We start from the raw sequence: 21,493 nt of genomic DNA, 5'->3' as shown, positions 1-21,493 counted from the left end.
GATGAGTGCTGTAACATTAGGACAAATGCTGGAATTTGAGATATTTGAGCTGGGAACTATTATGTATTATGTACTTTTTTCTAGAGTTAAACACGAGCAGTATATTGCAAGGGCAAATTACAGCAACATCGGCATAATTATGAATACCCTCTCATTATTTGAAAATTTACAAATACTTCCTAATAACAAGTAATCTAATTATTAGTGCAATCCGTTAGTCTCTGTTAGTTTTTTATTTTTATTTTTTTTGCAGTAAATTGACCAAAATGCTCTTATGGACTACAAATTTTATTTTATTTATTTATTTTTTAAATTCTTTGAAATTTTTTTATAATTTTACCATCCAACCCGATTCTTTACAATGTTTCAATTTTTAGAAAAAAAAAGAAATTGCAACAAGAGCAAAGTAAATAATTTCAAACATTCATTTAAGGATTACATAATTTTATCAAATATTAGAAAGTGCGTTTTCAAATAATAAGGTACTCATAATTATACATAACTTACTCGTTCTAATTTACGTGGCCTATATTGCAAAATTCAAGAAAACCGGTTTTACAGCATCTGAAGCAGAACATAAAATTTAAAGCTGTAAAATTAGTGTGATTATATACTATATCTATCTACCATACCCTATAGGTTTTGCACATAAAAAATGATATTTTTTATTTAATGTTTTTAAAAAATATTAAACACGAGCAATAGTTTTGGTTTTATCGAACTGTTCCAAATATAGAAATATAATTTTTATGTAATATCGTGTTTGTTTCAATAAATAGATTTACATATTAATTAAAATTTGCCAAATTTGTTGATATTAACAAAAAATCAAATGAGAATTCAAATTACCCGTGATTGACTTTTTAATAACTTATTGCAAGTCAAACAAATTTTTTACAACCAAGTGAAAATTTTATTTGACTTATAATAAATCAGCATAAAATCAATTGAAGCTAAATATGAATATCTATTTATTTGTTATGCTAATATCAACAAATTCAATGAATGTTAACTAATAAAAAGATCTATTTATTGAACAAAAATAAGTACTACATATAATTTTTTAAATTATAGGGGTCTACATGTAATCAAACTAAACCTAAAAGAAGACTCTGCAATTATCCCTACAAGATTTATATACAGATTCTTCCACACTACTACAAAGAATCAGTCAGGCTTAGCAATTTCTTTCTTCTTTTGCCATAATTCTTTCTGGACACCAAATATGAAATTGATAGATACACACATACACACACACAGAAACCAAATAATTATATAGTAAGCATTTTTCCATCTTTATTTCACAGTAACATCAACTTTTTATTACTTCAAAATTCCCATTCAAAAACAGAAAATGAAGAAAAAAAAAATAGCAGATATATGATACAGTAACTACAAACAAAGCTGCATCTGAAAGGGATCTCACACAATCGCAGAAGCAAATTTAAAATCTCTAATTGCCAATACGGAAAAGAACAGGCAATAAGTTATTGCCTAATCCATGTGGGCTCAAAGTATTGTCTACACTTAAGTACCTCCACCGAGCTGGACGATCTTTGGATATGATGAGAATCCTGGAAGCCAAGTAATCAAAAGACGGACAATACATGTCGTCTGGTCCGATAACTTCTTTGACATTTTGTGTGTGGCCGTAATTCATTGAGAGAAACGGTAGTTTGTCGTCTGTCAAGGAGTCAAAAACGTATAAACCAAGTCCACAAACTCCCATGACATGGCTTGCATTCCCCCAAACTTGCGTCAATGCTGTAAGGTTGTTATGAGCGTTTGATTCTGGTAAGGCGTATGTGCATAAAAGCCTCTGTTTGCGCAGTGAAAACTGTTGGATTTGAGAAGTGCACTGCTTTTTCCCGGATGACATTAAGCTAGAGCATCCAATGTAGATTGAATCCCCACGAGAGAAAGCTGAATCAGCATTGACTCCAACTTTGGGTATCTTAAGACCTATACCAGAGGGGTGTCTGAAATCCAGCACGTTAATGGAATCGGGTGTGCAGAAAACACCATCATTTCCTTCTGCTTCCAGTGAACTAATTCTGCAAAAATATACAGCTACTTAAAAGTCGACCCAGACCAAAGATAAAACCATATTTCGGTAGAAACAATAAAATCCTGATCTCAAACAAAATAATTACAGGAACATCCTTCGTCCAGATCAAAAACAATAGTTCATGCACCTTAAGACTGCAAACAAAGGACCAGAAAGCTTGATGAAACAAGAGTAATTCAAGCACTCTGAAGCTAGTGTGATACTAAAACATTGTTCTCCATGCGCATTACTCAGAGCAGTATTGAAACAAAAAGAAATGAGATTTTAGAAGATAAAAGTAAAGGGCTGTGTGTGAAGCTGATAGAAACATTATAAAGTATATTTGTTTTAAGATAATTGTTGCAACATTCAGTTTGTGCCACCTTTGTCTAACGCCTCCACCTAGTTCTGCATCAGTGTTATTGACATGAAGAGCAGAAACTTTACGACCAGATGAGGAAACTGACAGCAATGCCCGAGAACTAAGAGAGCTGACATCCCACAGAGAAATCGCTTCTGATTCTGCTATTACCACTTTCCCTCTGTTTCTCCAATGCAAAGGACTTGAGTAATCCATTGCCAACACAGGCTTCTGCAAGTCCCATTTCATTATTTGCTCCCCATCGCGAATATCATAAATTTGCACCCTATTTTGACAACTAGCTGATGATATAATAAGTGGTCCACATGGTTTGTACCACCATTGTCGGTTTTCAGGAGCCACAGATTTGTTTGGTAAAGGGGCTACGGCTGTTCTTATATGGGTGGTTTCATTCTCAAAGTGAAAAGCATGTATGTCTTTTGTGTAAAAATCCCATGAGCAGAACCCTGAATCCACTGAATTTCCAGCAGATGCTGCCACAACATATTTCCCAGAGCATCCATCTGCACCAGGGGCACGGATTATCCAACAATCTCTCCACATGTTTGGTAAGAATCCAGCAGGTGGCTTGTATTCAGCCTTCTCCTGAGAAGGGACAAATTATTAGCCTCGTTAAGGAGTAATTGGCTGATCCTTCCAAAGCACACATGAAAAAGTGCATTTCGGTGCGTGTAACAGTTAGTAGGTCACTGTAACCAAACAAGAAACTGGAATGACAGTGACAATGCAAACAAAAGGTTAAAGAAGAGATTGTGGAAAAGATCACATACCTCAGAGTTAACAATGTCATAGAAAGAACAAGAGCCATCATTATGAGCAAGAACAACATACTTCCCTTCTGACACAAACCATCCTCCAGTTGAGGTCTTGCTTCCAATATCATTCAACTTAAGTGTATAATTCTCTTCCTCCTCCTCCTCATCCTCAAATGTCATGGCTGGCACTCCCTCTTGATCGTCGAAGTCATTAAGCTTTTCGTCAGCCATCAGCAAAGCATCAATATTACCTCTGTCATTTAATACATTTAGAGAACTACTTTCTGCCACAGAAGTCGCAGAGTCATCCATTTCATGAATCTTACTTGCCTCTGGACCAAATTCTTCCTTACTCAAAGAAGCCAGGAATTCCAAAGCAATAATCTCATCATCGGCAGAAATTACTTTCTCCTCATCAGAGTCAAATGTACTCGTCGATTCACCTACTTTTAATGTATTAGTCTGATAATCTCCGGATGTTTTCTTTGACAAGGTCCTATCTCTCATCAACTTATGATGAGGAAACAACCGTTCTTCCAGTTCTTCAACAGTCAACCCCTTAACTAAACTTTTAGCATCCATAACTTTCTTAGTTTCTTTCTCATCCTGATTTTCTCCATTTTTCACTAACCCCATCTTGGTATCTCCATCACTACCATCAATATGACCCATCGCCTTCTCGATCCCTGTAATCTTTTCCTGAATATCACACAATATCATTTTGGAAGCATCTGCATTATTCATATCTAACATCTCTTTAGTTCTCTTTATGTCAGAGGCTATCCTCTTTACTTTACCTTCCAAAAAGGCAAGTTTTTCTTGAAGCTTACTGGAACACTTGTCGGGGACATTTTCTCTCATAACTCCAGGAAGATCACTAGCTCTATTCACAATTTTTGACTCCCGTGAACTCAAACCAATCAGAACTCCAACTTTGTGAGAATGTATACTTACTTCCTCGGGGACTTTGTTACTTTCCAAATGAGACTCTAAACTAGACATTTCATTCTCAAGATTCCCGCTTCTGCCCGAAATTGAGCTCAAACTGTGATCCTTTCTTCCACTATTGCCATCAGAAAACCTAACATTAATTTTCTCATTTTCTTGAAAATCCACCTCCAACTCCTCCAGATTTCCGCCATTCTTAGCAAAATCTTTCGAAACCCTTTTCTCAAGATCCTGCCTTTCCCGCAAAACTGATCTCACGCTTTCCTCCTTTCTATCAATAGTCCCATTATTCACGACTCTAACATCTATTTTCTCCGTTTCTTGAAAATTCCCCTCCAACTCACCTAAATTTTCCCCATCTTTTACCAAATCTTTTAAAACCCTTTTCTCAAGAACACATTTACCGGATTTCTCATTCAAACACTTCGTACCGACACCACTTACTTTACTCTGGGGTGGGCCAAGAGAAACCCTGGAAGAATTTTTCCTCAAATCAGATAAAACCCTCGTAAACTCGGAGGGGCTAGAGCTCCTATCTCTGGGCGCCGACGAAGTAGACCACCTGGAGCGTGGCTCCACCACCACCTGAGCCGCCGGGGACTTGTCTATCCGGGCCATGGGCCTTATGCTATGCTTCTGTGTTGCAGCCCGAACCCGCGATGTTGGTCTGGGATTCTCCTTCCCTGCGGAAATGGACTTCCCTGAACCCGGTGAGATTTTCCCGGTGGGGGCTGCGGCAATTTTGGCGCCTCCGCCGGCGCGTTCTTTTATTCGGCGTACCGATGAAGTGGACATTTTGTAATGGAAAACGATCTATGCACTGTATGTGTTATGAACTTATCCGTGGGGAAAATACAGAGGAATGATGGGACGAGGAATTTGAGGCTTTGTGTGTAGGCGGGATAACGGATACCTATGGGGATTTCGAAATGATTTGGGGTAGGCGCTACTTCGTAAAAGCGATTTATGCGAATTTGTGATGATAGAAAGGGATGTTCTAATTTCACTCGCGGGTAAATTACAACAATTTTTTTTAAAATTTGACATAATTATAAATACTCTCTTATCTTTTGAAAAATTATAAATATTTTCATAATATTTGATACAATTATATAAGTTTTATATGGAGGTATGAAATTGTCAAGTTTTGCCTTTACTATAATTTTTTATTTTTTTAAATTAAAAATTTGTAAAAAGTCAAACGGGATGGATGGAAAAATTTTAAAAATTATCTACTTAGTCCATAAAAAATTAAAAATAAAATTAAAAATAAAATAAAATTATAATTTTTAGTCCAAAAGGGTATTTTGGTCCGTTCACCTTAAAAAATAGATGAAAACCTAACGCATTGGACTAATTGTTAGACGGTCGTCAAAATTAGGGGGTATTGGTAATTTTTCAAACAACGAGATATTAGTATTATGTCAAAGTTCAGGGAGGTCGTTGTAATTTACCCTTGACTTGATTATAAAGAAAAGGGATAATTACACTTTTTTAGGTTTTATGTAATTAAATTTTTTTTTGTGATTTGAAAAAATTACATGTAATATTTTTTACATTTATTTATGTTATTAAAAATAAACTTTTTCATTAATTAAATTCACTGAATTTACTGATATTAACAAAAAGTTGAATGAAAATCTATATTTACCTATGATTGACTTATTATTAACCTATAGCAAATTAAATAAATCTTTTTTATCAAATTAACCTTATACATCTTCACATGCTAATGCATGTCGGAAGATATATTTAACTCTTATAAGTATATTTTAGTCAGAAAATATTGAATTGACATGAAATAATTGAATAATAGTCAATTGAAGGTAAATATAGATTTTTAATTAATTTTTTTATTAATATTAATAAAATTAGATGAACTTTGACCAACTAAGGGATTTATTTGTTAGATAGAAACAAAAGTCAAGAATAATAGATGTATTTTTCAAACCATAAAAAATTTCGTATAATTATACCAAATCGATTTAATTATCCTTAAAAATATATATATATGTTGGAATTTGACTTGATGAGACATTGATAATGCATAAGGCCCTGTTTACTACATGATCCAATGTTTATTTGCTTTGGGATCAAAAAATTAAAAAATTGAGATAGCAAAAGGGTGCTATCACTTAATAATAAAGTATTAGTAATTTGTGGCACACTCTATGTATGTATAATTTTTATAAATATTATTTAAAATAAAATACTTATAAAATTTTATTATTTAATAAATTACATATAAAATAATAAGTTAATATTAAATTTATGAAAATAGTGACAAGAAATGACCTTTTTAAAAAAATAACTATTGTAAGATAATTATGGAGTGAGAAGTTAGATGAGTCGGTGAAAAGTTAATAAATAAATTAATAAATTAAATTAAATATTAAAAAATTAATATATAAAAATAATTGAGACATCAATTTACCTCTTTTCAATTATATATAGTATAGATAGATAATGTAGTGTTTGTTATTTTCTTTTAAAATTTCATTAATTAATTTGTATACACTGAGAAAGTATAGTTTTTGTTATTTTCTTATAAAATTTCATTAATTAATTTGTATACACTGAGAAAGGGTTAAATGCAATTTACCTTTGTGATATGGGATATAAGTATAAAATTTCTATGAAAAGAATTAATAAATTATTTTTCTATTTAAAACGTTGTCAGGGAAATAATTCATTTCATTTTTTGAAATTCAAAGAGGTAATTTGCTAATTTTTTTTACAGTGATTTTCTTATTCACTTATCATATTTACAGGGAAGTTATTTCTCCTTCAAATTTATTGCAAAATGTTGAGCAAGCAATTCTTTTTAGGGGGTGTTTGGCTAAAGTTATTTGAGATATTATATAAGATGTTTTAATAATTTTTAAATATAACCTTTTTCAAAATATTTTATTTTAAAAATAAATTTTTAAAGGTTTGAATAAAATAAAATGTTCAAGTTTATAAGATATGTAAACATCTTATAAAATATTAGGCAATTTGGCATAATAAGGTCTTTTATTGATAAAATGAATAAAATGGACATATATATACCATTATAATCAGATAAGTTGTTATTTCTTGACATATTTTATATTAAGTATTTTTAAAACCCTTTTATAAATAGTACGCATTAGTTTAATTTTTAAATAAAAATTTAATAGATCATTTTTTTATATTAACGGAAAAATGATGAATTATTACCCAAATATTTTAATAAAAATAATATATATGTACATTAATTTATACTAGTCGAATATTAATATAGATATATAACTGATATTTTTTATGTGAATGCAATGATTATTTCTAGTCGTATAATTTATAATATTTTGAATTTATATTTTTCAGTAAATATAATATCAATACCAATTTTATTTTTATTTAACTATAATAATTTATTATTAAATAATAAAGTATTTTTTTAATATTAAAAAAATTAAATAGCAAAAAAAGTTTTTTAGTCCTAGAGAGGGAGAGTGTGTGTGTGTGTGTGTGAGAGAGAGAGAGAGAGCGAGGACAGTGTGTAAGTATATGAATGAGAATATTTTTGTCTTATAATATATATATTTTTTAAAGAGTTTATAAGATCCAAAATATCTTATTTTGAGATCTTATAAACTCTTTCAAATAAAAAAAAAGTTAGCCAAACAAAATATTTTATTATTTTAGGATCTTATAAACTCTTCAAGGAAAAAAAAAAAAAAAAGAATTTGCCAAACGATTTTTAAGAACTTATAAGATATTTTGAGGACTTCTTTAGAAAATAAAAAAGGATTTTAAATTCATTTTTTGAAATATATATATATATATATACACACACACAAATGGAATTGCCTGACCCGGCTGGATATAAGTTGATCGGCCCGGCGACTTCGTAAATGAAACCACGAGAGCCTTTAGGCTTACAAAAAGTAGACGTTACAAACTGTAACGGCTACTTCTAATTCAAATTCGGTAACCATTGCTTAGTTCTTTCCATTCATAGAACACTTCTCATTTTTGGCTCCTCCGAGAATTTCTCTGTTGTCATTCACATCTTTCTCTATTAAGAAAAAGGGGCCTGTTAACAATCTTGAATCTTTCTCTTTATTCTTCTTGAATTCACTCAAATTCTCGAGTTTCTGTTGAATTGGAGAAGAAAAAATAGGGGGAAGATTCTGGGTTCTTTAGTTTCATCAGTCTGATCCATGGCTCCTACGCCTTCATCAAAGTGTAATCTTTCTACACCATCAGCAAAATCAAGTGCAGCCCACAACCACCAATCCAAGACCCCTCAGTCAAAGCACCGCCTGAACTTCCCCAAAGAAAACGCCGGTGCCGCCGCGGCGCCATCCGAGCACCCCGTGGAAGTTATAGGCAGAATCCGAGACCACCCGGAGCAGAAGAACAAGCCCAGTGGGAACCCCTCAGCTCTACAAATCAATGGCGACGGCAGATCCCTGAGAGTGAAAACGGATATCGGGTACAGGGATTTTAGTCTTGATGGAGTTTCACTGTCGGAAGAGGATGATCTTGAAGGGTTTTACAAGAAATTTGTTGAGTCTAGGATAAATGGGGTGAAGCTGGGCCAAAAATGTACGATTATGATGTACGGTCCAACGGGTTCGGGCAAGAGTCATACCATGTTTGGGTGCTCGAAGCAGCCCGGGATTGTGTACAATTCGTTGAAGGGTATATTGGGTGAAGGGGTGGAAGAAGATGGAGAGAAGTTGGGTTTCGGGACATTTGTTCAGGTTACTGTTTTGGAAATTTATAACGAAGAAATTTATGATCTTCTTTCATCAGCCAATAATGGGGGAGGGTTTAGTCTTGGATGGGCCAAAGGTGGCTCTGGTTCCAAGGTGACTATCTCTCTTTAGTTTGCTTTTTTCCCTGTTTGAGATTTTGATCAATTTTCATGATGCAAATGATGTGGAACAGACTTTAGTAGGTGGATTTGTGGTGTTTGTTTTGATCCTATGATGAACATGGGAATGCATAGTGTACTTTCTTAGTTTGATTTGATGCCTAACTTTGTATTTTCGTGTTGGTATGATCCTTGATTTTATTGAAGAACTATGTTTGGGAGAGTTATAGAATCTTATGAGTTATCACTACTCTGCTTCAATATATTGGTGTCGAATTAATAGGAATCACTTGCAACAAACGTTAAGGAAGATGGTCAAGGAAGACGATTGGTATAAGACGAAAGGTTTTTATTAGTAATTAGTTCAACTTGATTTATCCATCTCCCTTGAACAGTGAGTTGGAAGATAGTTTTAAATGTTGTTTAGCGATTCTTAGTTTCTAAAATGGAAAAGAAATCTTGCTATGCTTGTTCGGGCAATTTAGGTTGCTCTCGTGTACCAATATTTTAGGTTGTTCGGGCAATAAAGTTTATTAGCTATTCTTGATAATTCAATATTGTCCAGGTGAGACTGGAGGTGATGGGAAAGAAGGCGAAAAATGCAACCTTTATTTCAGGAAATGAGGCTGGAAAGATACTGAAAGAGATACAGAAAGTGGAAAGGAGAAGAATAGTTAAAAGTACACTTTGCAATGAAAGAAGCTCTAGAAGCCATTGCATGGTATAATTTTTGCAAACTTATTTAGATCATTTAAAAAGATTACAAATATGTAACCCAGTTTTATGCAGAGTCTTTTTTCTTCACATTCCACAGATAATTGTTGATGTTCCCACTGTTGGAGGACGGCTTATGCTTGTAGACATGGCAGGTTCAGAAAATATAGAACAAGCTGGTCAAAATGGATTGGAAGCAAAAATGCAGGTGCATTTTGTTGAATACTCTTTTAAAAGTCTGTGATTAGATATACTATGCTTCAATTATTATTGCAAGTTTTGCTCTATATGCAGACAGCAAAGATTAATCAAGGTAATATAGCATTGAAGAGAGTGGTTGAATCTATCGCGAATGGTGACTCTCATGTGCCATTTAGAGATAGCAAGTTAACCATGCTTCTTCAGGTATCTATCCACAAGCTCAGCTTTTACAGTTTATGAATCATGTTGCTGGCTTCGGACATCAATTTGATACTTTGAACAGGATTCTTTTGAGGATGATAAGTCCAAAATTCTGATGGTACTATGTGCGAGCCCAGACCCAAAGGAGTTGCATAAAACTATTGCCACTTTAGAGTACGGTGCTAAAGCAAAATGTATAGTTCGAGGCCCGCATACACCAGTTAAGGACAAAGGTGCAGAGGATTCTTCATCGGCTGTTCTTTTAGGATCAAGGATAGCAGCTCTGGACCAGTTCATCAGCAAGTTACAAATTGAGAACAAGCTCAGGGAAAAAGAGCGAGATGAGGCTCAGAAAGAGGTGAGGAGGAAAGAAGAAGAAGTTTCTTTGCTAAGGGAAAAACTTGCACAGGTAGAAGGAAGAGGAACTGACACTAGCAAGGAGGAGATTAGTTTGAAAGTAAATGAGCGGACACAAATGCTGAGAAGTGAATTGGAGAGGAAGATACAAGAATGTCAGAAAATGGCCAATGAATTTGTTGAAATGGAAAGGCGGAAGATGGAAGAAAGGATGTTTCAACAGCAACAAGAGGTTGAAATGCTCCGGCAACGATTGGAGGATATTGAGTCTGAACTTCATTTGTCGAGGGCTGGGAGTGCATCAGTAGACACAGAAGGTGGCGCCTTCATGAAAAGACTGTTGGAGGCATGTTCTGAGGATTCAGATATGGTTAAGTCCATGGATTTGGACAGATCCATTGACATGGAGACAAATGTGTTTCGTAAAGCAGAAACCAATGGGACTACTGCCGTTCCAGGCCTCACCTACACGAACAATTTCAGTGAAGGGATATGTAGTTTTCCCAATAAGGCATTCTTGACCACTGTGTATGAGGAAGAAGAGTGCGAAAATGAGGATGAAGATAAGGACAATCTCTTTGATGAAGAAGTGCAGAAGGAGGTAATCGAGGAGAAAAAGATGATAGTTACACCCGAAGTTTCAAGTCAAAATCCCGAGCTCAAACGATGCAGATTGTCTAATGAAAATCCTGAGGATGCAGCCTTTTCTCGTCAACTAAGGATTCAAAATATTTTCACTCTTTGTGGAAATTACAGAGAACTTTCTCAGCACAATAGCACTCCTATGCCTGCCAAAAAGAGATTAGATAAGATTGATTCCATTTCTGATCCGTCAACGATCAATTCAGATGATTCTGCTTCAAGAATGCTGAACGAAACCTCCCAACTTCATAAGAGTCTCTCCAAAGACATTTTGGTTTCAGATATTAAAATAGATCAGAACCTCAGAGAACAGGAGGTTGGAAAGTTAAGGGGCTCTTCTGAGATTGCAAAGAATATGAAAGAGAATCACAACCCGATAGATGAAAGCTCCAATGATATTGAAGTATATGTGAAATGGGAGGCATCAAAGGAAAATCCTGGAAAGTTTATCACTGCATTGAAGGTTTTGAAAGACTCCACTCTTGCTGACTTGCGGAAGTTGATAGAAATCCATCTTGGCGGCGACCAGCAAGCCTTCACATTTCTCGTTCTTGGGGTATGGTCCTACTGATTTTACATTCCTATTCTTTTCATCGTTATTGCTCCATTAACTCTCTTTCACTATCATACATGGCTGTACGCATGAATAGGATCCTTCGGGTGCTCCAGTGCCAAAGGAGAAGGAGACTAAAACACAGACAAGCAAGCTCCCAATTTGCAACAACCAACTATGTGGTCGTTTAGCCTGTTTGAGTCCAGTAGAGGCGATTCAGCAACCTAATTATCAACCGTTTAGTCCTCTGGAAAATAAGCTGCCTACCACTCCAAACTCACATTTCACGAAGAAAGGTGATGACCGCTTTTCACCTGAGATTGCTCCTCACTTGAGCTCTACACCTTTTATCACTGTCAGAAGATACTAGGAAGTTGAATGTCAGTAGAATTGGTATATGCTGTAATGACATATGTTGTAAGCCTAGTACTTGAATTAACTGCATAACTGAGTATGTTTGCAGTTATGTACTCCTGGTGCATTATTTAAGCATTCACTTGTGGCTACAAAAGGATGTTAGAGTATGTTCTTTTGTTAATATACATTCAGTACTTAATTTCTTTATTTTATAATGTCATCAAACAAATAATGTTATGTTCAAGTTTCAAATAATCATCAGCGGTAGAGTAAGAGACCTCTTATTTATTTAAAAAAAAAAAAAAACTGAAATTAAACATCAAAGTACAATTGGAAACATCAAAAATTAAAACGTGAGGACTATATTTCCATTCAACTTTAGTATACACAATCACAATTTTTAGGATAAATGAATAAAAATGTATAGCATTAACCTAAAGCTGCCAAGGCTAAAAATCATCTGTACCCCCAACAAGAATATGACTTTGCTAAATGCGTGCATATGAATTACCTTGGGCTTTCACCTTGATGCCCCATTTAGAACTGAATTTTCAAAGAAATTGAAGGTATAACTTCTAATCAAACTTTTCAATAACTTGGCTTAACTACTTTCTTGTAGCATCGAGTTGCATTGATGATCTATCATGTTTCCCTGATCTAAAAAGAATATGGGTAAGAAAAGACATATAGCTACAATGTCGATTCTTTCCTCTACCTGTGGATCAAATATTATCTACAAAAGCGTTCTGTAGAGATGATAATTCAGACAAGTCCAGTGCACTCCCCCCAAGTTTATTGAACAAATCCTGCAATGTGGCTTTTACTCGCTTTCTTTCTTCTGGTTGATCCCACAGAACTGATAGTATATCAGGGGGGAAAACAGGAGCAGGCTCAGCTCTCAATCGTCTACCTCCTACTTCAATTCCGTTCAGTCTGCAAAGCACAGAAAGAACATAATCTAGACAGATGATCATCATAATAGCGTAGCATAAATATTTAAAACACCTGTGTGCCATAAATAAACCGTTTTTCATCTGTGGGTGTCATGTATGGAGTGTGGCTATGCCTTACTGTTATGTATATCTTTTGTCTGTAACTACAGGAAAATTCTTGTCCATACGGAATTCTTGATAACTAGAGAACAAAATTCATATGTAATCACCTGTTAAGAATGTTTAACATGTTGGGCCATTCAGCAAGTCCAAAGCGCACATCTAAGATATCAGCAGCTCTATTGAGGACTGAGATAATTTCTCCCATCGATTTGCACGTCGAAAGTATATTGCTTATCTTAAGGGACTCTATGTTTGAAATTCTCACCACTGTTGTTCTTGGGGAATCAATTCTTAGCATCAACAAATGCCTTCCAAGAACATTGATGGATTGTTTGGCAAGAGCCCTTTCTTTGCCGTTCTCTGACTGGAAACAATATTCAACTTCTGAATGACTGATCAATAATAGTAAGACAATTTTTAACAGCAACAAAAAGATCCAGGTTTTGAGCTAAACATAATTCTAAGATTAGCAGACTCATTGAAGGAGAGTTCATTTGGATTTTAGCCATAGATTTTATCATGAAAGTAGCTAAATATAAACTTGCTGAAGGTAAGGACAAATACTTTACCTCAAACTCCACATAAGCAACAGAAGGCTTGTAGCCTAAAAAATAACCAGATACACTGCTCTCACAGAAGGCTAAAGCTTCTTGAATATGATGTGAGCTTATCTCACTGGTCAACTGTAGTATCTTTATTGTCCTGGTGGGGTTCTTTACTAATGCAGCTGGGACATCCGGATCACCAATCAAGCTAGGAACAGGGATCATCAGTGTCCTTTTCTCAACTGAAGCAGCTGATTCCACACTTATAACTCCACGACACACAATCCGCCCAGATCTTTTCAGAGCATTCTTAAGCCCATCCCTGGTCTGCAGTCAAACAATGAATAATGGAATACGAAATAAATGACAAATTAAGAGATATTTGTGCAGTCAGCAGTGAAGAAGATGGCACAAGTTAAGGTACATCGATTATTATTGAGTTAGCACAGGTATCATCTGCATGAGAAACATGAATGAACAATTATGTTTGCCCTATCACTTTTGCTGGTTGAGGACCAGCTATCCCATTCACATTTGAAGTAGAACAGAATGAAAACAATACTCAAGAACAGGTTAAAGACCCCAGGAAGAATATAGCTCATGACTTACCTTAAAATAAATGCAAGCAGTTTTAAACAGAGGCCCTTCAGCACGAGGAAATTCAGCCTTCAGGATTTCCCCACAACTACTAAAATACTTTAGTAAGTCAGACTCTTTTGCATCACCAGGCAGGAATCTGATTAATACTTTGTTTTCCTCCAATTCGTTTATGAAACAGCTTGTGTTTGTTAACTGCTTCTGATCTTTATTACTTCTGGGAACTGAAACCTTCACACTTGCTTTTAACTCTGTGGAATCAGTGGATTTACAGTCTGAAATACTAGTTTCCTCGTTCTCAGTTCCAGAATGCCCAGTTGGAAAATTCAGCAAAGTCGATTTACCATTGTTGTCAGATCTTCGCAACTTAGCAATTAATGAGTTATCCTGGAGAAGACTAGTTTCGCTACGACGATTAGGTGTATTATATGGCACATCTTCCTGCAGTCTAATAAAGTCAATCAAACCCTTTATGTCAGAAAGTTTTTCTACATCCTCCTTATGAGATTCATTTAAATTCTCTGAAGGTTGAGTGGTAAATGTGAGACTACTTGGCTTAACAATCTCCTCTGCTGCTTGGTCATAAGCCGATTCCATAGAGCAATCTTTTAAATCAAGTACATTTTGGGTACTATTGGATGGAGGAGACATCTTCTCCCTGTCTTCATACCTTATATTTTCATGTTCTGGCAGATTGTAATTGCATTCACTGGGAGGAGTTTCCTTCAACTGATCATCCAGTGAGCCGGTTGCTGGTCCACTTGTTGAGACACCACATGAGTGAGATAAAAGTTCAAACTCCATATTCCTATGTTTTCTGAAAAGGAGCACATCCGAGATTGCTTCCTCAAATTTTCTTCCCTCATTCTCTGCATTCTTTGCTCTTTGGCTGTTTGTGTGCTCCATGAATAGATCAGTTAATGTCTTAGCTGTGTCACCATATGCTCCCATTTCGCTTCTCATAAAAGTTGCCATAGAGAAGAGACCTGGTTTTGCTTCTGAGGACCTACAGTTTAATGACAGAAAAGGGTCAGCAAAATAAACGAAGGGATGCTTTCAAAAGACATCACAAAACTCAACAGCTCAATAGACATGGAAGCACACAGGCACAAATTAAAACAGTATCACCCCTTAAGCTCCATTCCCCCACCCCTCACCAAAAAAACAAAGGTGAAGGTAAATAAATATTAAATATACCCAACAAAAAAAAAAAAAAAGAAACAATCATAACATTTGATGTGCATCTTCCTCGTCTTCAGCATTACAGATAAAAACACATAACTGGATTCTGAAGTTATCAATTTTCTTTTTGAAGCACAGAACATCAAGACCATAAAGGTTCAAGCAGCCACCAAATGCTCTCTACCATAAATATATACACTACCCACAGGAGTATCTCTTCTCTTACCTACCTCCTACTTCTATATCAGGAATCATCTTTAAAATGAAACTTACAGAAAATGAAAATAGAAACATAATCCAAATGCTCATGAATTAAACATACAATAAATCCATCCACTTCTTCTTTCAAAAACATACTGCACTACTTCAACATAAAGAACAAGAAAAACAAAGCCTTTAAACATTATAACTGGTAACTGCATTTCACCTAAGATCATATTTTGAACAGTTACTAATCTTATCAGCATTCAGAAAATCCCTTTCCAAACATATTATCCACCAACCACAACGGAGAGTTATATAAGCAATCTGCAGAAGTAAATTTAGTATTTATTTTCTACAAAAAGGAAGAAAAAAGATGACAAAAAACACTCAACTCTTCTACAAATGGCTCGAGTGCCGTGATTCTCGTCTCCTCCGCAGCACCTTCTTCCTTCAACTCTGGCGGGCTCTCTTTTTCGCCATTAGAACACAGCGAAAAGCAACGTCTTGTTCTTGCAGTTGAGAAACCTGCAAAAGACTTTCAAGAATCAGTATAATCAAGGACGTATTCTGACCAAATAACATGTGAAATGATCTTCTTGTATTGGCAAAAGGGAATCAGTCAAATGGGTTTCGCGATTTTGACCTAATCTGCAAATTTGGGGGGTTGATTTTGGCTGAAGTAGATGAGAGAGAGCCATTCTGCAAGCTCTACGGCTATGAGAGGAGAACACAGAAAGTAGTCGAGGGGTTTAAAGAGGTTCTACGGCCGAAAAATAAGAAATGAAACATAAAGGAATTACTAAAATACCCCTCCATGGAGGAATTTCTTGTTGATATTTTATGGGATAATTACATTCTCATCTCCTGAAATTTGGGGTAATTACAAGTAAATCGCATGTGGCTTGGGAAATTACATCTAGCACCCATTAGGTTTGCTTCCGTCTAACAAATAAGTACTTTCGTTATTCGAAGTTCTCTGAATTTGTTGATATTAACGAAAAAACTAAATGAAAATTTATATTTACAATCGATTGACTTATTACTGATTTATTGCAGGTCAATCAATTTTTTTGGACTAATATACTCTTATAACGATGAAAATATATCTCCTCATGATGATTTCAAATGACTTCATATTAGTATAATCTGAAGGGAAAAAGATTAATTTAGTCCAATAAGTTTTTACGCATTCAATTTTAGTCCATTATGCTTACGTATTTTTAATTTAGTCCAGTAACTTGCAAAATCGCTTAAATCAGGACCACAGACAGAATTTTGGACACTTTTAACCCTGTGCAGATTTTAAAAGAGCTGTTTTAGTCCATTTACACTAAAATTCTAAATTTTCACTCATACTCGCCAAAATGGTATCAGAGCTTATAAAAAAACCCCAATCCTCTACTGCGTGACAATGGCGACCTTGCCTAGTCCTGAAGTGCAGCTCTCCGTAGGGGTGACCTCTAAGAGCCTGGCCAAGAAGCCACCGGTTCCGGGTTAGCAACGGTGTTTTCTATTGGGACACCTCACTTACAAGGGGCTGCCGGAGAAAATGGTATCAGCTTGTTTATCCAAAATTCTATTAAGTCCCTGTATTGGAGTTCCTTTTACACCCTAAGATAGAAAACGAAATAGGGCTGTGTTGTTTTGTTACTGAAGGAGCCAATTTCCTGCGAACCATTTGCTGTGGTAGTGTGGTTGGAAGAAGTCCGTAAAACTGAGAACTTGAAATATCCGAAAACAGAGCGTCAAAGCAAGGTATGAATTTATAGGGTCTTAATTTATTTCGAAAGCATGTTGGGCCTTTTTAAGAGCATGAAAATGAATTATCTAGCTATTTTTCTTAAAAGGGTAAAAAGGTCATAAAATAAGCAAATGATCCAGATTTACGCAAATTTGAAAGATAGTATACTAAAATTGATATTATCAAAGTTAGTGTACCAAAATTGAACTAAGACAAAATTAATGTAATAAAGTTTTCTTTTCCCCAAAAATATAATACCAATTAAATTTATATGAATTAAGAGATAAAGAAATCACACTAAAAGTATGAAGTTAAAAATGTAAAGAATAACATTTTATGGAATAATATTTTAAATATAGAAGTTAATGAAGAATGTAAACAATATTTTGACAAACAATTAAATTTGATGATAAAATATAATTAGCATAATTATAGAAAATTTCTATATAAATTAATATGGATACTATTGGTATGTCTGATTAGATTTTTTTTAATAAAAATATTAAATAAATGATTAGTTTAAAATCATTTCACATCAATAAACTAAAAAAATTTTCAGGATATGATAGTAAAATGAAAGCTACAACATTTCATAAAAATAATATAACAAACACAAAATAAAATTAAAAAAAATAGAAAATAGACATTACAAATAAAACATGATAAATTTTATTAAATTGTATTTTTTTTAATCAAAAATCCAAAAATACGGGCTTCGTTAATTTTATTTTTATATTGGATCTTTTATATATTATATTTTACTTTTATATAATTCTAATACAAAATTAGTAATATAATCATTATTAAATACAAAATGCAAAAATTCAATCTTAAGAATTAAATATTTTATTTAACATTATCACTTAAATTTAAAAGTGAATTACGAATAATTAATCAAATGATTTTCTCATCATTAAAACAATTATTATCAATTTTTTTTGAAAACATTTATATTCTAATGATTCAATAATAAAAATCAAAATAAAATTATGAATTTAATTTCTTTAGTAACTAATAAATTCTATATTTGACATCTAAAATTATATTCTTACACGTGCATTGCACATGATACTTTCTAATTTCTTCAGAAGAATTAAAGAATTTAACAAATTACTTACAAAATTGTCACTCAATAATATCTTATAAGCACCATCAACTTATTTTATTCAAACACTTCAATAACATCTTTTTAAAATAAAACTGTAACATCTTACAAACTCAAACATGTTATAAAATGCATAAACTTATAAGATCTTATATTTTGCTTTAATTTCGCAGCGAACTCAATAATTACATTGTAACATTAAAAGATGATTCAAATCAACTTTGAATAACGATTAAATACAAACAACAGTAAGATTACGAGCCATAACAAACCCAAACAAATCAAAAACACCAACTTTTGAAAGCAGAAATTTAAGTAGGAGTTCAAATCTTCGTTTTGGAGAGAAAGATAATGCATAATGAAGACTTGCATGGAGAAGGCGTACGCGGGAGTTGAACAAATTCCAATTCATGTTTAGAATTGATCCTACAGTAATGCATAAATAATATGCAGAAATTGGAAAAAGCTGCATTTCAAGCATCAGATGTTCAATGAAGTTCCATGACGTCCTAACCTTACCTGTATAAAGTTACATCTCAACAAACAAGAACCTTCGTTGTAAAAGCAAACGACATCGATATCTCCTGTGTAATTACGAAACTCCTGTTCTATAGCTGAAAAGAGGGAAAGAATCGTAGATTCATAATGCAACTAAATGAAAAAACTTTGAGGAGAAATATGGATTATCAATGTGATGCATTAACGGTAGGCTTCAAGACATTTAAGTGCGACGAGATAAACGAACCAAGTCATGCGATGATCAAAAGGTAGCCCAGATGAATCAAAGATGTTCTCCAAGCAAATTAGATGGAGCTGTAGAAAATTTTGATTTTTTGGATTTTTAAGTATATATGGTTTACGGATATACAATTGACTTGTTCCTCTTTCCTTACAATATATTGATGTAGAGCAATTGGATCTTTCACCTCAAATTCTTGGAAATCTATGATGCTTGTTTCTTTTCACTCGTTTTGCTCCTGAAGGGCAAGAATAACGAGAAATGGCGAGATGCTGTGGAAAAGTAGGAATCGTAGATAAGATTCTTCAATCGGAGGAGCTAAAGAACATAAAATAGGCACATCAATGCAACCACAGTACTTACTCTTTTGTGAAGCATTGCCAGCACTAGATGGTTCATCTTGAGAGATTAGATTCTTTAATGTGTAAACTGAATTGGCAGCCACAAAGAAAAGAAAACATCAGCAAGTTGGCCATATAAAATTATAGTGCAAAATAACCGTCAATAACTTCAAGTGGCATCCCAAGATTATCTAGCACAAAATGTTATTGGGTTTTTCCAATTTGCTTGTTGGTATTCACAAACTTGCACATATATTTAAAGCGCTCAATTTTGATAAATCAAAGATAGGAAGTGATTTCATCTTCTATATCAAGCACACCATAGATTAGCAATTGTCATTCTTTTGCTTGTATTTGGTATAGACTAAAGAACCAGTAATGTATTTCAACTTAATTTCAATATTAAGATAGACAAACATAGGACGACCCCGAAATGCATACAATTTAAGCAAACATATAAATGAAGGCAGCATGGATGATCAACCAAGCTAATCTATACTGCAAAAATGTGTAGGGTTGGATCATCACCAAAGCAAACTCCAAGATCCTTTGCCCATATAATGCTTTTAAGTTGAAAATATGATGAAACGAAAGAGAAATTTGGGTTTTGAGTACTCGTGATTTATTTATTTGTTTATTTTTATTGTAAGTTTACAAGAGCTTCAAATACCAGGTCAGAAGTTCAACGGCTAAGAACATCAGATGCACGACACGACAGCATGTCAAAGGACTCCTCATTTCTTGGGGTTTCCATAAGAAGGCCATTCATGCAAATTGTTATTTCACAAATAAACTGATGTTCTTGCTTCATGCATGGTGACAAATGACTATGAGGGCTTTGTAAAATAAGTTGGTGAAAGACATGCTTAATCCAGAGTTTTGCTATTTTTATCATTTTTACTGCCCTAACATAGGACATGTCTACTACTTTTGGCATATTTATATATGATGACTAATAAAGAGATCATTGGTTCCTTATTTTAGGATCAGTTTAGCTATTAAAATGGCAAATTATCCAATCTGCCAGAGGTATCACGATCTAATTATGCAGAGCCAACATGTCTACATATGATTAATATGGAGTCTTCAGGTTGGAGAAATGCACATCACCTTCACTTGTTGAAGCTGTTTTCCTTGCATTTTCATGGTGCTTAATACCAGTACCACCACTACACTCTGAGTCAACACTTTGATCCACTGATGATGTGGTCTTCTTTCCAAACTTCAAAAGCCGTCTTAGACCTTTTGATGTTTCCTTTACAAGAGTCTTCTCAGGAGTTACTTTCTTTGTTTCCACTTTGAAGGCTTTTACATCAGGAACACGTGTTTTGACAGTTTCTTCAGCTCTTGACAGCACTTCCAAGCTTGCTAGTGGTGCTTTGCCATACTCTGAATGATGAGTGCATGGGTCTTCCAGAGAGGAAACACGAGCATAAGGAGCCTGGTAAGGTTTCTCAGTCATGGTTATGTTGGCAACGCTGGGAGGATCCTTCTCTGAATAGGCAGTTTTCACCTGATAATAGAGCAATTTTATCAAAATACTTGATTTAATTGTTACTGAGTAAAAAGGACGAGTACCAAGATTAACCATGGAAGTTACACTTGTTTCTCATGATAGATGGTCAAGAATATCACCCTTTAACAGGTGTCTTAAGCATCCACACAAATTCAATGGTACACGACTTTTTCTTTACCTGAATTTCTCTCCTTGAACATCCAGATTGAAGCAGTGTGGTAGTGTACTACATATAGTATAAGCAGCATTGAACAGAAAAAGATCTAAAACTGAACCTAAATTATAACCAAATTCCAATTCATAGTTTCATACAATACACAAAACATGTAAGCTTCACGTATCCTACCTTGTTATAATCAGAAGGCTTTTGGCGTTGACATGCTATGGGTTCTCTGTCAACTCGATCCATGTGCGAAGGGGGGGCACGTATAGGCGCTGACTCAGATATCACATTACTTTTCTCTC

The 21,493-nt window shown here is 34.4% G+C and overlaps 4 protein-coding genes across 4 annotated transcripts; 1 reads left to right on the top strand and 3 right to left on the bottom strand.

Annotated features, from left to right (window-relative positions):
- On the bottom strand, positions 1,301-5,052 carry LOC105158475 (KIN14B-interacting protein At4g14310). The gene is made up of 3 exons (XM_011075259.2): positions 3,200-5,052; positions 2,431-3,014; positions 1,301-2,054 (listed from the first exon to the last, which is right to left on the bottom strand). Exons 1-3 carry the CDS (start codon positions 4,925-4,927, stop codon positions 1,454-1,456), a joined length of 2,913 nt encoding a protein of 970 aa, XP_011073561.1. The 5' UTR covers positions 4,928-5,052; the 3' UTR covers positions 1,301-1,453.
- Positions 7,992-12,152, top strand: LOC105158474 (kinesin-like protein KIN-10A). Its single transcript, XM_011075258.2, has 6 exons — positions 7,992-8,973; positions 9,544-9,699; positions 9,793-9,900; positions 9,987-10,097; positions 10,177-11,649; positions 11,744-12,152. Exons 1-6 carry the CDS (start codon positions 8,320-8,322, stop codon positions 12,014-12,016), a joined length of 2,775 nt encoding a protein of 924 aa, XP_011073560.1. The 5' UTR covers positions 7,992-8,319; the 3' UTR covers positions 12,017-12,152.
- LOC105158473 lies at positions 12,380-16,338 on the bottom strand. Its single transcript, XM_011075257.2, has 6 exons — positions 16,230-16,338; positions 15,979-16,111; positions 14,213-15,206; positions 13,628-13,930; positions 13,166-13,422; positions 12,380-12,936 (listed from the first exon to the last, which is right to left on the bottom strand). Exons 1-6 carry the CDS (start codon positions 16,282-16,284, stop codon positions 12,726-12,728), a joined length of 1,953 nt encoding a protein of 650 aa, XP_011073559.1. The 5' UTR covers positions 16,285-16,338; the 3' UTR covers positions 12,380-12,725.
- Positions 19,190-21,487, bottom strand: LOC105158472. Its single transcript, XM_011075256.2, has 4 exons — positions 21,375-21,487; positions 20,623-21,025; positions 19,535-19,600; positions 19,190-19,443 (listed from the first exon to the last, which is right to left on the bottom strand). Exons 1-4 carry the CDS (start codon positions 21,435-21,437, stop codon positions 19,376-19,378), a joined length of 600 nt encoding a protein of 199 aa, XP_011073558.1. The 5' UTR covers positions 21,438-21,487; the 3' UTR covers positions 19,190-19,375.

The sequence above is a fragment of the Sesamum indicum genome, linkage group LG3 (genome assembly GCF_000512975.1).
Source record: "Sesamum indicum cultivar Zhongzhi No. 13 linkage group LG3, S_indicum_v1.0, whole genome shotgun sequence".
Classification (NCBI taxonomy): domain Eukaryota; kingdom Viridiplantae; phylum Streptophyta; class Magnoliopsida; order Lamiales; family Pedaliaceae; genus Sesamum; species Sesamum indicum.
This window is presented reverse-complemented; position numbering and strand designations above follow the sequence as displayed.

What these genes read in the sequence shown, in the direction of transcription:
- LOC105158474 (XM_011075258.2), top strand. Translation starts at nt 8,320, where the DNA reads ATGGCTCCTACGCCTTCATCAAAGTGTAATCTTTCTACACCATCAGCA. An exon ending in GCTCTAGAAGCCATTGCATG is followed by an intron (nt 9,700 to 9,792) that starts GTATAATTTTTG and finishes CACATTCCACAG; the next exon opens with ATAATTGTTGATGTTCCCAC. An exon ending in TCACATTTCTCGTTCTTGGG is followed by an intron (nt 11,650 to 11,743) that starts GTATGGTCCTAC and finishes ACGCATGAATAG; the next exon opens with GATCCTTCGGGTGCTCCAGT.
- LOC105158475 (XM_011075259.2), bottom strand. Translation starts at nt 4,927, where the DNA reads ATGTCCACTTCATCGGTACGCCGAATAAAAGAACGCGCCGGCGGAGGC. An exon ending in ATGACATTGTTAACTCTGAG is followed by an intron (nt 3,015 to 3,199) that starts GTATGTGATCTT and finishes GTCCCTTCTCAG; the next exon opens with GAGAAGGCTGAATACAAGCC. An exon ending in GGTGGAGGCGTTAGACAAAG is followed by an intron (nt 2,055 to 2,430) that starts GTGGCACAAACT and finishes ATATTTTTGCAG; the next exon opens with AATTAGTTCACTGGAAGCAG.
- LOC105158472 (XM_011075256.2), bottom strand. Translation starts at nt 21,437, where the DNA reads ATGGATCGAGTTGACAGAGAACCCATAGCATGTCAACGCCAAAAGCCT. An exon ending in AACAGCTTCAACAAGTGAAG is followed by an intron (nt 19,601 to 20,622) that starts GTGATGTGCATT and finishes CTGCCAATTCAG; the next exon opens with TTTACACATTAAAGAATCTA. An exon ending in TGGCAATGCTTCACAAAAGA is followed by an intron (nt 19,444 to 19,534) that starts GTAAGTACTGTG and finishes ACTTTTCCACAG; the next exon opens with CATCTCGCCATTTCTCGTTA.
- LOC105158473 (XM_011075257.2), bottom strand. Translation starts at nt 16,284, where the DNA reads ATGGCTCTCTCTCATCTACTTCAGCCAAAATCAACCCCCCAAATTTGC. An exon ending in CTGCTTGCATTTATTTTAAG is followed by an intron (nt 13,931 to 14,212) that starts GTAAGTCATGAG and finishes GTTTGACTGCAG; the next exon opens with ACCAGGGATGGGCTTAAGAA. An exon ending in TTGCTTATGTGGAGTTTGAG is followed by an intron (nt 13,423 to 13,627) that starts GTAAAGTATTTG and finishes TATTGTTTCCAG; the next exon opens with TCAGAGAACGGCAAAGAAAG.